This window comes from Oncorhynchus mykiss, chromosome 6, assembly GCF_013265735.2.
Source record: "Oncorhynchus mykiss isolate Arlee chromosome 6, USDA_OmykA_1.1, whole genome shotgun sequence".
In the NCBI taxonomy this organism is placed as follows: Eukaryota; Metazoa; Chordata; class Actinopteri; order Salmoniformes; family Salmonidae; genus Oncorhynchus; species Oncorhynchus mykiss.
The window spans coordinates 82,041,094-82,055,267 of record NC_048570.1 but is presented as its reverse complement, the minus strand read 5'-3'; the positions used below and the strand labels follow the sequence as shown (position 1 = coordinate 82,055,267).

General features: G+C 44.8%; 1 protein-coding gene across 4 annotated transcripts in view; it reads right to left on the bottom strand.

Annotated features, from left to right (window-relative positions):
* Positions 1-14,174, bottom strand: part of LOC118964938 (CREB-regulated transcription coactivator 3-like) — an 85,442-nt gene that overhangs the window by 52,185 nt on the left and 19,083 nt on the right. For all 4 annotated transcript variants that reach the window (XM_036981136.1, XM_036981139.1, XM_036981137.1 and 1 more), the window contains exon 3: positions 9,045-9,176. In XM_036981136.1, the coding sequence (XP_036837031.1) occupies positions 9,045-9,176 (132 nt within the window). The remainder of the gene's footprint in view (positions 1-9,044; positions 9,177-14,174) is intronic.

Sequence of the window (14,174 nt, the reverse complement as noted above, 5' to 3'; positions counted from 1 at the left end):
CACGCAAGATCTCACCCCGTGGGGTCAAAATGATCACAAGAACGGTGAGCAAAAATCCCAGAACCACACAGGTGGACCTAGTGAATGACCTGCAGAGAGCTGGGACCAAAGTAACAAAGCCTACCATCAGCAAGGGCATTGAAGATGAAACGTGGCTGGGTCTTTCAGCATGACAATGATCCCAAACACACCGCCCGGGCAACAAAGGAGTGGCTTTGTAAGAAGCATTTCAAGGTCCTGGAGTGGCCTAGCCAGTCTCCAGATCTCAACCCCATATAAAATCTTTGAAGGGAGTGAAAAGTTTGTGTTGCCCAGCATCAGCCCCTAAACATCACTGCTCTAGAGGAGATATGCATGGAGGAATGGGCCAAAATACCAGCAACAGTGTGTGAAAACGTTGTGAAGACTTACAGAAAACGTTTGACCTCTGTCATTGCCAACAAAGGGTATATAACAAAGTATTGAGATAAACTTTTGTTATTGACCACCATAATTTGCAAATAAATTCATTAAAAATCCTACAATGTGATTTTCTGGATTTTTTTTCCCTCATTTTGTCTGTCATGTTATGTTTGTTATGTATGTTATGTATGTTATGTATGTATGTATGTATGTATGTATGTATGTATGTATGTATGTATGTATGTATACACACACCCCTGAATTTGAGAATACCTGCTCTAGAGATTAAGGAGTGTGACCCTCACCCTGGACTGAAATGACTGATTCATAATTTAGAGATGACTGCTATGCTCACTGTCTGTGACCAAACAAGAACAACCAGGACACAAATATTATAGTAAATAGAAATCGCCGTTGTGGCTCAGCCGACATTTCAAATCAAAGTTTATTGGTCGCATACACAGATTTCCAGATGTTAATCGCAGGTGCAGCTAAATGGTTGTGTTTCTAGCTCCAACAGTACAGCACCAACAATGTAACACACAATCCAGACTAATAAAAAATTTGAAAAATCAGAACGAGGAATGTCAGAGACCGGAATATAAATATACATATAATGTATATACATGTATAAACTGGTTGGTTCGAGCCCTGAATGCTGATTGGCTGAAAGCCGTGGTATATCAGACCGTATACCATGAGTATAAAAAAAACATGTATTTTTTACTGCTCTAATTATGTTGGTAACCAGTTTAAAATAGCAATAAGGTACCTTGAGGGTTTGTGATATATGGCCAATATACCATGGCAAAGGGCTGAGTCCTAGCACTCCACGTTGCGTCGTGCATAAGAACAGCCATATACTGTACCACTCCCCCTCGGGACTTATTGCTTAAATATATAATGGTGTGTAAAGACAGTATGGACAGCATATGAATAGAAAAAGGTGTGTACAGTGCAATAAGCTAACCTTTACATAATATATAGGTGTAGATAGATATCACTGAGTGGAAAGCTCTCGCTGCAACGACAAGACATGTGATTATCAGAATATAATAATATGCTGCAAAGCAACTTACAGCAGTGTGTCCATTTGTCATATGTGAAGCCTGGAGACATTATGACATGCATGTTCCTGGTCCGCAAAGCCAGAAGCAACGGATGGATTACCACTGGGGGAGATCTAATAACGCTCAAAGTGGGCTGCTAATGCAGACCGAGAGAGAGAGAGAGACAAAGAATGATGGAGAGAAAGGATGAGGGAGAGCGAGAGAGAAGAAAGTAAGGTACGAAGAAAGACAGATGGCAAGGTAGAGAAAGAAAATAGACAGGAAATGGATTGGTAGATGGAGAAAGAGGTAGAGGGAGGAAAAGAGAGCATTCACACTGAAAGCTTTGTCCACCCTCTTCAATACATTTGTCATTTTGCAGATGCTCTTATCCAGAGTGACTTAAGGAGCAATTAGGGTTAAGTGCCTTGCTCAAGGGTACGTTGACAGATTTTTCAATTATATATGGTTTATTTTGCCCCAGTTTTTTATTTTTTTAAATAAAAAAAGCACCATTAGATATACTGAAAACTTCAGTGTTATGGATCATTCAAAAGCTGAAGATGACCACATGTAAACAGCAGGTAGCCTAGTGGTTAAGAGCGTTGGATCGAGCCGACTAGGTGAGGTGCTCTGAGTTTTGCATCACATTAAAATATATTTATTCAACCTTTTCTTTTTCCATAAGGAGTTCCTTACTGTTCAAGTCTGTGTGCATCAAGTTATAGTTATGCAGATGTTTCAGTTCTTGCCTTGAAGGCTTGTCCAACTCACATAAAACTGGAGAAATAAAAGAATAGCCGAGAACTTGACTGAACGCGGTAGTTGCTGTTGCTAGCAGATCAAGTTCTGGGAAGTTGTCTATTGTTGGTCTTGAAGACAGACGGGTGTGTGTGAGAAAGGGAAAGAGGAGAGAAGGGGGAGAGAGTGTGTGCGTGATCTCGCCGGGCTTCAGCAGCAGAGAGAGGAAGTCTTTGATTTGGATGGATATTGAGTTGCATGTTCCATTCCCCATAATTCATCAGGATGACTCCCTGGCAAGCTGTGGCAAACAGGGTGCTGGTAAGTTATTCAGAGTGAGACGTGAGACACACACACACACACATAAAATAAACGCATACACACAAATGATCCCTCTGCTCCAGTATGTCTAGAGAGAAAGGGACTAGAGCACACACAGTATGTCTTCTGGACATCACAGTACTTGGGTGCTTGGCATCACCCTGCCAGAGTTTAATAGATTAGCTAGTAAACTGACCACAGACCTGATGACTGACTATAGAACCATACCACCTCATTTACAAGAGCACCAGAAGACCCATACCATCTCATTTACAAGAGCACCAGAATACCCATACCACCTCATTTACAAGAGCACCAGAAGACCCATACCATCTCATTTACAAGAGCACCAGAAGACCCATACCACCTCATTTACAAGAGCACCAGAAGACCCATACCACCTCATTTACAAGAGCACCAGAAGACCCATACCACCTCATTTACAAGAGCACCAGAAGACCCATACCATTTACAAGAGCACCAGAAGACCCATACCATACCATTTACAAGAGCACCAGAAGACCCATACCATCTCATTTACAAGAGCACCAGAAGACCCATACCATCTCATTTACAAGAGCACCAGAAGACCCATACCACCTCATTTACAAGAGCACCAGAAGACCCATACCATCTCATTTACAAGAGCACCAGAAGACCCATACCATCTCATTAACAAGAGCACCAGAAGACCCATACCACCTCATTTACAAGAGCACCAGAAGACCCATACCATCTAATTTACAAGAGCACCAGAAGACCCATACCATCTCATTTACAAGAGCACCAGAAGACCCATACCATCTCATTTACAACAGTGACAATTTAAAATAAAAAATAACGTATGTCTCCACACACAGGAGTTTTAAAAGAGGAATTTTAAAGCGTCAGCATGCTTCACTTCGGCTGGAGCCCAGCCGTAGGCGAACCGAACCAGTGTGTTAGCATATTCCCTTAATAGACCTTCACTTGAAAAACAAGAAAAGGTGCCAATAGTACTGTTTGTCCCTTTTGAGACACCATAGCCAGTATACACTTACTCAAAATAGTTAGAATTAATCAAAGATAAAAATTAATGACAGATTTCTTTAGTTTATGTTTTTGCAGTCGGGCAATTTTTCATCTGACTAGGATGTTTGGTGCAGTATTTCTCAAGTGAAAGCATGTGCATTAGGACAAGTAGTCTCTCGTTGAAAGACAATAGGCACTTCATTGAAGAACTTCTACTGTTGACCAATCGCCAACAAGGGGGTAGACTTCGGCTTGCCTCGAGAGAAAAAAAATGTTGTGCACCCGAACAGAAGTGTTTCGTCTGGGAAACATGCAGACGCCTTCACACAAACGTTTAAACTAAAAGCCTTCTTCAGTTCATTCAGTTAGTAAACCCACATGGAGTGAAGGGTGTTGAAATAAACGAGAGAAATGGGAGGATAGTCAAGAGTGTATACTGTAGTAGCAGGTTAGTTAAACAACTATAGTACAGTCCAACCACTGCTGCTAAAATCTACAATGCTTCAGAAAACCCTGAGTGGAGAGCGAAGAGGGGATGAAAAGGAGAGGATGTTCTAGAAGAGTGGGCGTAGTGAAATCTCCTCGGCTCTCTTTCACCGCCTGTCTGATCTTGGCAGACTCGACCAGTCCGACTCGAGTGAAAAACAAGCTCCAACTGTGAGGGACATCTGGCATGTAGGGGGGGGGAAGAAAAAAAGATTGCCTGCAGAGTGAAAACACATTTTGGCTGGAGGATACTCCTCTGCCCCAGCCTCTTCCTTCTCCCAGTGTGAAGATCATATGCTGCAGGGTGCTGCTGACTCAGTATCCAGACCTCAAACACACACACACTGGAGCAACCTCTATTTACACAAACAAAGGGCCTGTTTGCACACACAGAGCCAAAAACCAGGAGAGCCTACTACTGTGTGTGTTAGTCCCTTCCTCTCCAGAGATACTGACTCAACACTAGAAACGTCAGCTACTACAGCGACTAAAATGACAGCAAAACGTAAGAGCTGCATTTTTTTTCAGAATGGGTGGCAAGGAATAAGTTAGTCCTGAATATTTAAAAAATTTAAAAGCATTGTATTTGGGACAAATCATTCACTAAACAGCAACTAAACCTTGCAATGAATAATGTGGAAATTGAGCAAGTGGATGTGACTAAACTGCTTGGAGTAACCCTGGATTGTAAACGGTCAAAACAGGTTGAAACAACAGTAGCTATGATGGGGAGAAATCTGTCCATAATAAAGCGTTACCCTACCTTCTTAACAGTACTATCAACAAGGCAGGTCCTACAGGCCCTAGTGTTGTCACACCTGGACTACTGTTCAGTCGTGTGGTCAGGTGCCACAAAGGGAGGCTTGGGAAAATTACAATTGTCTCAAAACAGGGCAGCACGCCTGGCCCTTAGATATACACGGGGAGCTGAAGTTAATGACATGCATGTCAATCTATTGGCTCAGAGTGGAGGAGAGACTGACTTCATCACTACTTGTTTCTGTAAGAAGTGTTGACATGATGAATGCACGGAGTTGTCTGTTTAAACTACTAGCACACAGCTCGGACACCCATACATACCCCACAGGACATACCACCAGAGGTATCTTCACAGTCCCCAAGTCAAGAACAGACTATGGGAGGCTCACAGTACTACATAGAGCCATGACTACATGGAACTATTCCACATCAGGTAACGGATGCAAGCAGTAGAATCAGATTTTAAAAAAGCAAAAATACACCTTATGAAACAGCAGGGACAGTGAAGACACACACATACAGGCACATTGAAATAACTTTTGTATTGTAGATATTTAGTGGTGTAATACTGTTATATGATAAACTGTTTTATCTTGTGTAATGTAAGTGCCTTAATGTGTTTGGACCACAGGAAGAGTAGCTGCTACCTTGGCAGCAGCTAATGGGGATCCCTAATAAATACAAATACTGGAGCGGAGGGAATGTGTGTTTGTGCACGCTTTTATTTTAAGAGTGTGTTGTGTTGCGCGCGCCTCACTCTGAATAACTTATCAACACTCTTTACTACAGGCTAAAAGGGAGTTGTCCAGATGAAATATCCTTCAAAACCAAAAGACTTCCCCTCTCTCTCTCTCTCTCTCTTTTCTCTCTCTACTGCAACATGGCGAGATCACACACGCGCACACAGAGTGACACGCGAAAACACTCCCCCTTTCTCTCTCGCCTTCAAACACACTCTTCCCCCCTCTCACACACTCCCGTCTGTCTCCAAGACAACTTCCCAGAACTTGATCTGCTAGCAACAGTAACTACTACATTCTCAGTGCAGTTCTCAGCCATTCTTTTAATTCTCCAGTTATGTAACTTGGACAAGCCTCCAAGGCAAGAACATCTGCCTAACAACTTGATTCACAGAAAGGAACTTAAAAAAATGAGAAAATATTAGGAGTAGTTGCAGAGTTACGATTGGGGGAGTAAGCTGATCCTAGATCTGTGCCTGCTGGTCATTGCGGCCAGTCCACTTTAAGGGCGGAAGGGAGCTCCAAGGGTCATACAGGGAGATAGATGGTCAATGTAGCATTACAACTAGCCAGAGCGCGTGTACGTCACAGTGTAGCATTTACAACTAGCCAGTAGGTGTGTATTTCACAGTGTAGCATTACAACTAGCCAGTATGTATGTCACAGTGTAGCATGTCACAGTGTCACTAGTGCTTACATAACACTGCAGCCTCAGACACTCTCCTCTATCTTTTACACACTCACTGCGTGTCTCACTCACACCATCTCACCATTCTCTGATACTTGCTCTTCCACTTTTTTTTCCTTTTTTTACAGGCACAAACACTAAATGCATGTAAACACTAACTCTCCCTTACTCAAAGACCTAAAAATGTGCTTTTTGGTCCACCAGCCACTGCAGATAAAAATCTACCATCCACTCATATTATTTTACCAGCCAGTGTTTTTTTGCAAAAATGACATGAACACCAAAAAACTGATGAGCATGTTTTGTAATGTTTCTAAAACAATAAAATGTAAGTAGTAGTATTGTTCAATTTGTCCTTTTTGATGACCAAAGTCTTTAATGAAAATATCACAGATGAGAGAAAACATTTCACCTGCCCCTTTAGGGCGGGTGGTTACCGTGGTAATGTGATGAGTGTCATGTTTTGTGCCTGTGAGATTGAATCCGACTAGTATCAGTGTTGCTCCTCTTCCCTAGCAGTTGAAACTCAACATAGCTTGTGAACAGATACATGTAAATAGCCAAGAAACAAGGACAAAGTTTCACTTCAGTAGACTACTGCTGCATTTATTCTGCTATAAATGTGATAATACTTGACTATTTTTATTCACAAATACAAGTGAAATGCTCACACTGTGGAGCCCTGACCACCCACCCACCAATGTGGCTGGTGAAAGACATCTTACCCACAGGTATTCATTTTAGGCTCTGCTTACTCACTTGCTCCCCCCCCCCACTTACAGTCTTTCTTTGCATGCAGTGTGAAAGAGTGCAACACAAGCAAACCACACAGTTGAGTAGTGTATGGGAGAATATACCGGCTCAGAGACAGTGCTTGAAGAAAGGGTTTCTAAAGGCGCTGACTGACAGTTGGTGTTTCCAAAGAATGACTATCCTTTCTCTAATGAGAATTTGAGCGTTAAGAGCTCGCAGACCCACTCCCACCTCAGTCCTCCTACTAACCCACACAGTTAGAAACCAAATATGTGCAGTTTGAAAGCAATTTCCTGCAATTCTACACATTTTTCTATGGCACAGAGGCCCAATGACATGACTGTTTTGGATTTTTACATCCTCCCTGACTGTATAGTTTTTATTTTGGTGATTGTTAGTTCTCAAAGATGATCTTATTAAAAAAAGATATGTGGCTCCATTATCTTTTCTACATACTTCATACACTCAGTTTATTAGGTACACCACCCAGTTCTCAAAAATGGATTGTTCTAACAGACATTGAGTCACGTGGCAGACAGGCATCGAGGCATCCAGTTACTGTTCGATTGAACGTTAGAATGGGCAAAACAACTTTGAGCATGGTATGATCGTTGGTGTCAGGCTTGCCGGATCCAGTACCTCAGAAACGGCTGCCCTACTGAGCTTTTCACGCACGAAGGTGTCTTGGGTTTATCGAGAATCATAAAAAAATATATATATAAAATCAGCAGAAGTCCTGTGGCCGAAAAACAGCTCGTTGATGAGAGGTCAAAGGAGAATGGCAAGAATCGTGCAAGCTAACAGGCAGGCCACAAAGAGCCAAATAACCACGCAGTACAACAGTGGAGTGCAGAACTTGTTGATGGGCTATTGCAGCAGATGACCACACAGGGTTCCGTTCCTACCAGCTAAAAACAAGAAGAAGCGGCTCCAGTGGGCACGCAATCATCACTGGCCAATTGAGGAGTGGAAAAACATTGCCTGGAACATGACAGCGAGTTCAGTTTACTAGAGTGGCTTGCACAATCCCCAGATGGAACGGGCTGTTCGCAGCATAAATGTACCGCCGTTCAATCTGCAGCAACTGTGTGATGCCATCGCGTCAGCATGGACCAACATCCCTGTGGAATGTTTCCAACACCTTGTAGAATGCCCCCAAGAATTCATGCTGTCTGGAGGCAAAGAGGGGTCCGACAGAGCACTAGATGGGTGTATCTAATAAATTGGTCAGTAAGTGTGTCGCTTAAGTTTACTCTGAAAACATTACCATTCAGAAAATAAATTACTATTTATTTTATCAGTGGCGGCAGCGATTTAGCAGAAGTTGCTCGCCTCTGCTAAATTAATATAGGAGAATCACAACAGTAACACAGGCACACTCTCCCACCAATGTCCATGTCCATTAAGCCGAACTGTCAGTGACTAGCACAATGTATTACATGTCATGTTTTTATAATGACTAACTGAGCCTTGGGCTTCAACAACACTCTGCCCACACTAGCAAAGGTCAGTGAGCACACACAAATTCACACCACACACAAACCTGCCAAAAGGACTCACAGCAAACACCAACAGTGCCACCATCTTGCTAGCTGCTACAATATTTTACATTGTATTTGATTCCTTGTAAAAAAGAGACCTTGGTCTCAATGGTGACTCCCTGTTAAAACAAAGATAAAATAAATGCAATCAACAATTCCATAGATATGCATTTTAAGAGCACATCACATGCTGGGTAAGCTACACTGTAGTCCAATGGCCCAACACGGGTCGTGCAGCCCTCTGCATAGGCTACAACATTAACCTCTATGCTGAAATTCAGACGTAATGGATTGATTGACAGTTTGAGAAATTATAGCATGTATTAGTTGTAAACCGTTGTCATCAGCTTTGTCAACATGCTTGTGAGAATTCTGACAGTTTAGAAGCAAAACACATTTCTGAGGGCCCCAGATGTTGTACGGGTACTAAGTGTGGTAATAGTTGCTACAGGTAAGTTGACTACGTACTACTGGTACTAGTTTCTATATGCACGAGTTACTACCAAATACTACTGGTAACTGGTTCCTACTGGTACTACTTGTGGAAGGATATCTGCCGTCCGTGCTTGTCGATGGGCCGGCGGTGAGGCAAGTTAATGCGTTGGTTGCGGTCCCGGTGCACCCTCTCTACCAGGCCATGGTGACGTGTCCCCCTGACACTGTCCAAGGCCCCTGGGAAGCCACCCTGAGGAAGAGGGAGAGAGGGGGATGTTAATATGAGAGAGAAAGAGACACACACACGAACCAAATACCTGGTCTCCTGCCACAACCTGAGGGACAGTCCGTAAGCATAAAATGCTTCCATGCCATTACTATTCCATTATTAGAAATCATGTTACAACTAGTACCAGCATTACTTTTGTTATTCTCATTGTGGCTCTTAATATTATTAGAACTATTAAAATGTAATGCTATTATTAGAGAGAGAAACCGAAAGAGACAGGCTGGGGCAGAAAGAGAGAGCGAGAGAGAGAGAGAGAGACAGGCTGGGGTAGAAAGAGAGAGGCAGAGACAGGCTGGGGCAGAGAGAGAGAGAGCGAGAGACAGGCTGGGGTAGAGAGAGAGAGACAAGACAGGATGGGGCAGAAAGAGCTGGGGAGACAAAGAGACAGGCTGGGGCAGAAAGAGAGAGCGAGAGAGACAGGCTGGGGCAGAAAGAGAGAGCGAGAGAGACAGGCTGGGGTAGAGAGAGAGAGGGAGAGAGAGAGACAAATAGACAGGCTGTGGGAGAAAGAGAGGCAAAGAGAGAGAGAGAGACAGGCTGTGGCAGAACGAGAGAGAGGCAAAGAGAGAGAGAGACAGGCTGTGGCAGAAAGAGCGGCAAAGAGGCTGGGGTAGAGAGAGAGAGAGAGAGAGAGAGAGAGAGAGCGAGAGAGCGAGCGAGCGAGACAAAGCCAGGCTGGGGTAGAAAGAGAGACAAAGAGAAAGGCTGGGGTAGAGAGAGAGAGAGAGAGACAAAGAGGCAGGCTGGGGTAGAGAGAGAGAGACAGACAGGCTGGGGTAGAGAGAGAGAGAGACAAAGAGACAGGCTGGGGTAGAGAGAGAGACAAAGAGACATGCTGGGGTAGAGAGAGAGAGAGAGAGAGACAGGCTGGGGTAGAGAGAGAGAGAGAGAGAGACAAAGAGACAGGCTGGGGTAGAGAGAGAGACAAAGAGACATGCTGGGGTAGAGAGAGAGCGAGAGAGACAAAGAGACAGGCTGGGGTAGAAAGAGAGAGAGGCAAAGAGACAGGCTGGGGTAGAAAGAGAGAGAGACAAAGAGACAGAGAGGCAAAGAGAAAGGCTGGGGTAGAGAGAGAGAGAGAGAGAGACAGGCTGGGGTAGAAAGAGAGAGCGAGACAAAGAGACAGGCTGGGGTAGAAAGAGCGAGCGAGAGAGAGAGAGACAAAGAGACAGGCTGGGGTAGAAAGAGAGAGCGACAAAGAGACAGGCTGGGGTAGAAAGAGAGAGAGGCAAAGAGACAGGCTGGGGTAGAAAGAGAGAGAGGCAAAGAGACAGGCTGGGGTAGAAAGAGCGAGCGAGACAAAGAGACAGGCTGGGGTAGAGAGAGAGCGACAAAGAGACAGGCTGGGGTAGAAAGAGAGAGCGAGACAAAGAGACAGGCTGGGGTAGAAAGAGCGAGCGAGAGAGAGAGACAAAGAGACAGGCTGGGGTAGAAAGAGCGAGCGAGACAAAGAGACAGGCTAGGGTAGAAAGAGAGAGCGAGACAAAGAGACAGGCTGGGGTAGAAAGAGCGAGCGAGAGAGAGAAAGGCAAAGAGACAGGCTGGGGTAGAAAGAGCGAGCGAGACAAAGAGACAGGCTGGGGTAGAAAGAGAGAGCGAGACAAAGAGACAGGCTGGGGTAGAAAGAGAGAGACAGGCTAGGGTAGAAAGAGCGAGCGAGACAAAGAGACAGGCTGGGGTAGAGAGAGAGCGACAAAGAGACAGGCTGGGGTAGAAAGAGAGAGCGAGACAAAGAGACTGTCTGTCCCTTTCTACCCCATCCTAAGAGACAGGCTGGGGTAGAAAGAGCGAGCGAGAGAGAGAGAGACAAAGAGACAGGCTGGGGTAGAGAGAGAGCGACAAAGAGACAGGCTGGGGTAGAAAGAGAGAGCGAGACAAAGAGACAGGCTGGGGTAGAAAGAGAGAGAGACAAAGAGACAGGCTGGGGTAGAAAGAGAGCGAGACAAAGAGACAGACTGGGGCAGAGAGAGAGAGCGAGAGAGACAAAGAGACAGGCTGGAGCAGAGAGAGAGCGAGAGAGACAAAGAGACAGGCTGGGGCAGAAAGAGGGAGCGAGAGAGAGAGACAAAGAGACAGGCTGGGGCAGAGAGAGAGCGAGACAAAGAGACAGGCTGGGGCAGAGAGAGAGAGCGAGACAAAGAGACAGGCTGGGGGAGAGAGAGAGAGGCAAAGAGACAGGCTGGGGTAGAAAGCGAGAGAGACAAAGAGACAGGCTGGGGCAGAAAGAGAGAGAGGGCGAGACAAAGAGACAGGCTGGGGTAGAGAGAGAGAGAGACAAAGAGACAGGCTGGGGTGGAGAGAGAGAGGCAAAGAGAAAGGCTGGGGTAGAGAGAGAGAGAGACAGGCTGTGGTAGAAAGAGAGAGAGAGACGTGCTGGGGTAGAAAGAGAGAGAGAGAGAGAGAGAGAGACAGGCTGGGGTAGAAAGAGAGAGCGAGACAAAGAGACAGGCTGGGGTAGAAAGAGAGCGAGAGAGAGGCAAAGAGACAGGCTGGGGTAGAAAGAGACAGACAGACAGGCTGGGGTAGAAAGAGAAAGAGGCAAAGAGACAGGCTGGGGTAGAAAGAGAGACAGGCAAAGAGACAGGCTGGGGTAGAGAGAGACAGACAGGCTGGGGTAGAAAGAGAGACAGGCAAAGAGACAGGCTGGGGTAGAGAGAGACAGACAGGCTGGGGTAGAAAGAGAGACAAAGAGACAGGCTGGGGTAGAAAGAGAGAGAGACAAAGAGACAGGCTGGGGTAGAAAGAGAGAGAGACAAAGAGACAGGCTGGGGTAGAAAGAGAGAGAGACAAAAGAGACAGGCTGGGGTAGAAAGAGAGAGAGACAAAAGAGACAGGCTGGGGTAGAAAGAGAGAGACAAAAGAGACAGGCTGGGGTAGAAAGAGAGAGACAAAGAGACAGGCTGGGGTAGAAAGAGAGAGTGAGAGAGAGGCAAAGCGATAGGCTGGGGTAGAGAGAGAGACAGACCGGCTGGAGTAGAAAGAGAGAGAGAGGCAAAGAGACAGGCTGGGGTAGAAAGAGAGAGAGAGAGAGAGACAGACAGGCTGGGGCAGAGAGAGAAATAATAAAAAAGCAAGATAACAAAAATAACAGCTTTAAATCATGTCTACAGTGTTTAGGTACTACACAACTAACAACCTACTTTACTCCATGATTTCAGACGGATATCATTCATTAAAACACTCAAACTCTAACCAAAATGAAAACACTACAGTTACAATGAACGAGCACTAACAAATGATTAGGATCAATTGCAGCCAGGTCCATTAAACCTGTACTAGCATCTCTAAGGAGTAAAGAGCCATGTTCTTCTACTGTGATCGAGTCTGGTTTCTAGGACTGCGTCCCAAATGACACGCTATTCCCTTTATTGTGCACTACTTCTGACCAGGGCCCATAGGGATCTGGTCTAAAATAGTGCACTATAAAAAGAGAATAGGGTACCATTTGGAATGCAACCCTAGACCCCTAATCCTACCCCTCAAAAGAGCCATTCTTCAACACGGTCACTTTTACCTGGAGCTACTGTATTGTAGCATACACATCTAGGCTAACGTTAGCGCGCTATACTCTGAGGACAAACCGATTCAGGCAAGCCCACGTGGGCAGCTACAGCGCTATCACATTCACCCACTGTGTGTTTTTCTTCTGAATGAGACAGACCGAAGCCAGAACACAGATCTTAGTACTTTGTTGTTGCTTGTCTGGGTAGGATAACATCTGAATTATTTAGTTAGAGTCCTCAAGAGAGGCTTGCTGTTTTGAATTTCTGAAAGTATAGTGCTATATACTGTGCAGAGCGCCGTGTGTGGGGGACCATCTAGGGTGTCATTGAGGTCTGGATTTGTTGAGAGGGACATTGTCTCTGTTAGGCAGTGATTACAAGGAGACTCTCCGTTTCCAGAAACTGTCACACATGCTGTAGTTTTTAAAATAAATGTGCATCAAACTGTGGTTTTTACAGTAAGTGTACCAAACATACTGTAGTTTTTACTGTAAGTGTGTGTTGCTGGGCAAGGGGACACAGTTTGGTTGATCTCTTTGCCAAAACAAAGCAAAAGCGTGAGTAGGACTACTCTTCAAAATACATACTCATACCAATCTGGTGGCCCTTCTTGGTTGAATGTCTAGTTGGTGCATATACATGTATTGGCCATATAAGTAATGACCAAACACGTCAAATGGAGGCCTAGGTTTAGCAGATAGACTTCCAGTCATTGCGCTATGGGTAACACTAGTTAACATTGGCTCGCAAAACAACCAACCAACTTCCTTCATACGGGACACAGAAACATAAAAATGGTATCCACGAGTTCATCTGACTCTGGGGAAGTAGATAAGGGGCCTCATTGCCAAAATCCAGAAGTTTCCCTTTAAGTCTACAGTAATATTGTTTAAAAAATGTTTTTCATTATCTAGCCATTTTATCTGCTACAGCAAGGGACCATGCTCTGTCAGCTTGAAGTCCATACCAAGCAGTGAAAACTTCAGTTGTTTCTATGCATCTATACTAATGCCATCATAGTAGCACTGTAATCCTGGCAGCTGTGAGAGTTACAGTTATGGTGTAATTGTTGGACTTGGTGGCATTCGGAAGGATGCAACGCACTGAAACAGCTAGAAATGTCAAGTCCAACATGGACATTAGACCTTACTGTACCGGACAGGAAAGCAGTCTATCCAAATGTTCCATAACACTGTTGTACCCTACTACTTAGTCTAGCTTGGCAGACTTGTACAATATTGACATTTAAATTACTGACGGGTCATGGTACCCTGTGCCTGAGTTTGGCGGAGGGTGTAACACAGCCAACTAGTCCACATGTTATCCCCATGCCAGAGACCGGAGTTCACTTCCTGGTCCCTCATCACTGGCCTACACATAATGTCAAAGGCTGGTTGGTAGATGGGTACAAATTAAGCAGATGGGTACAAATTAAGCAGATATTGAATATCCCTTT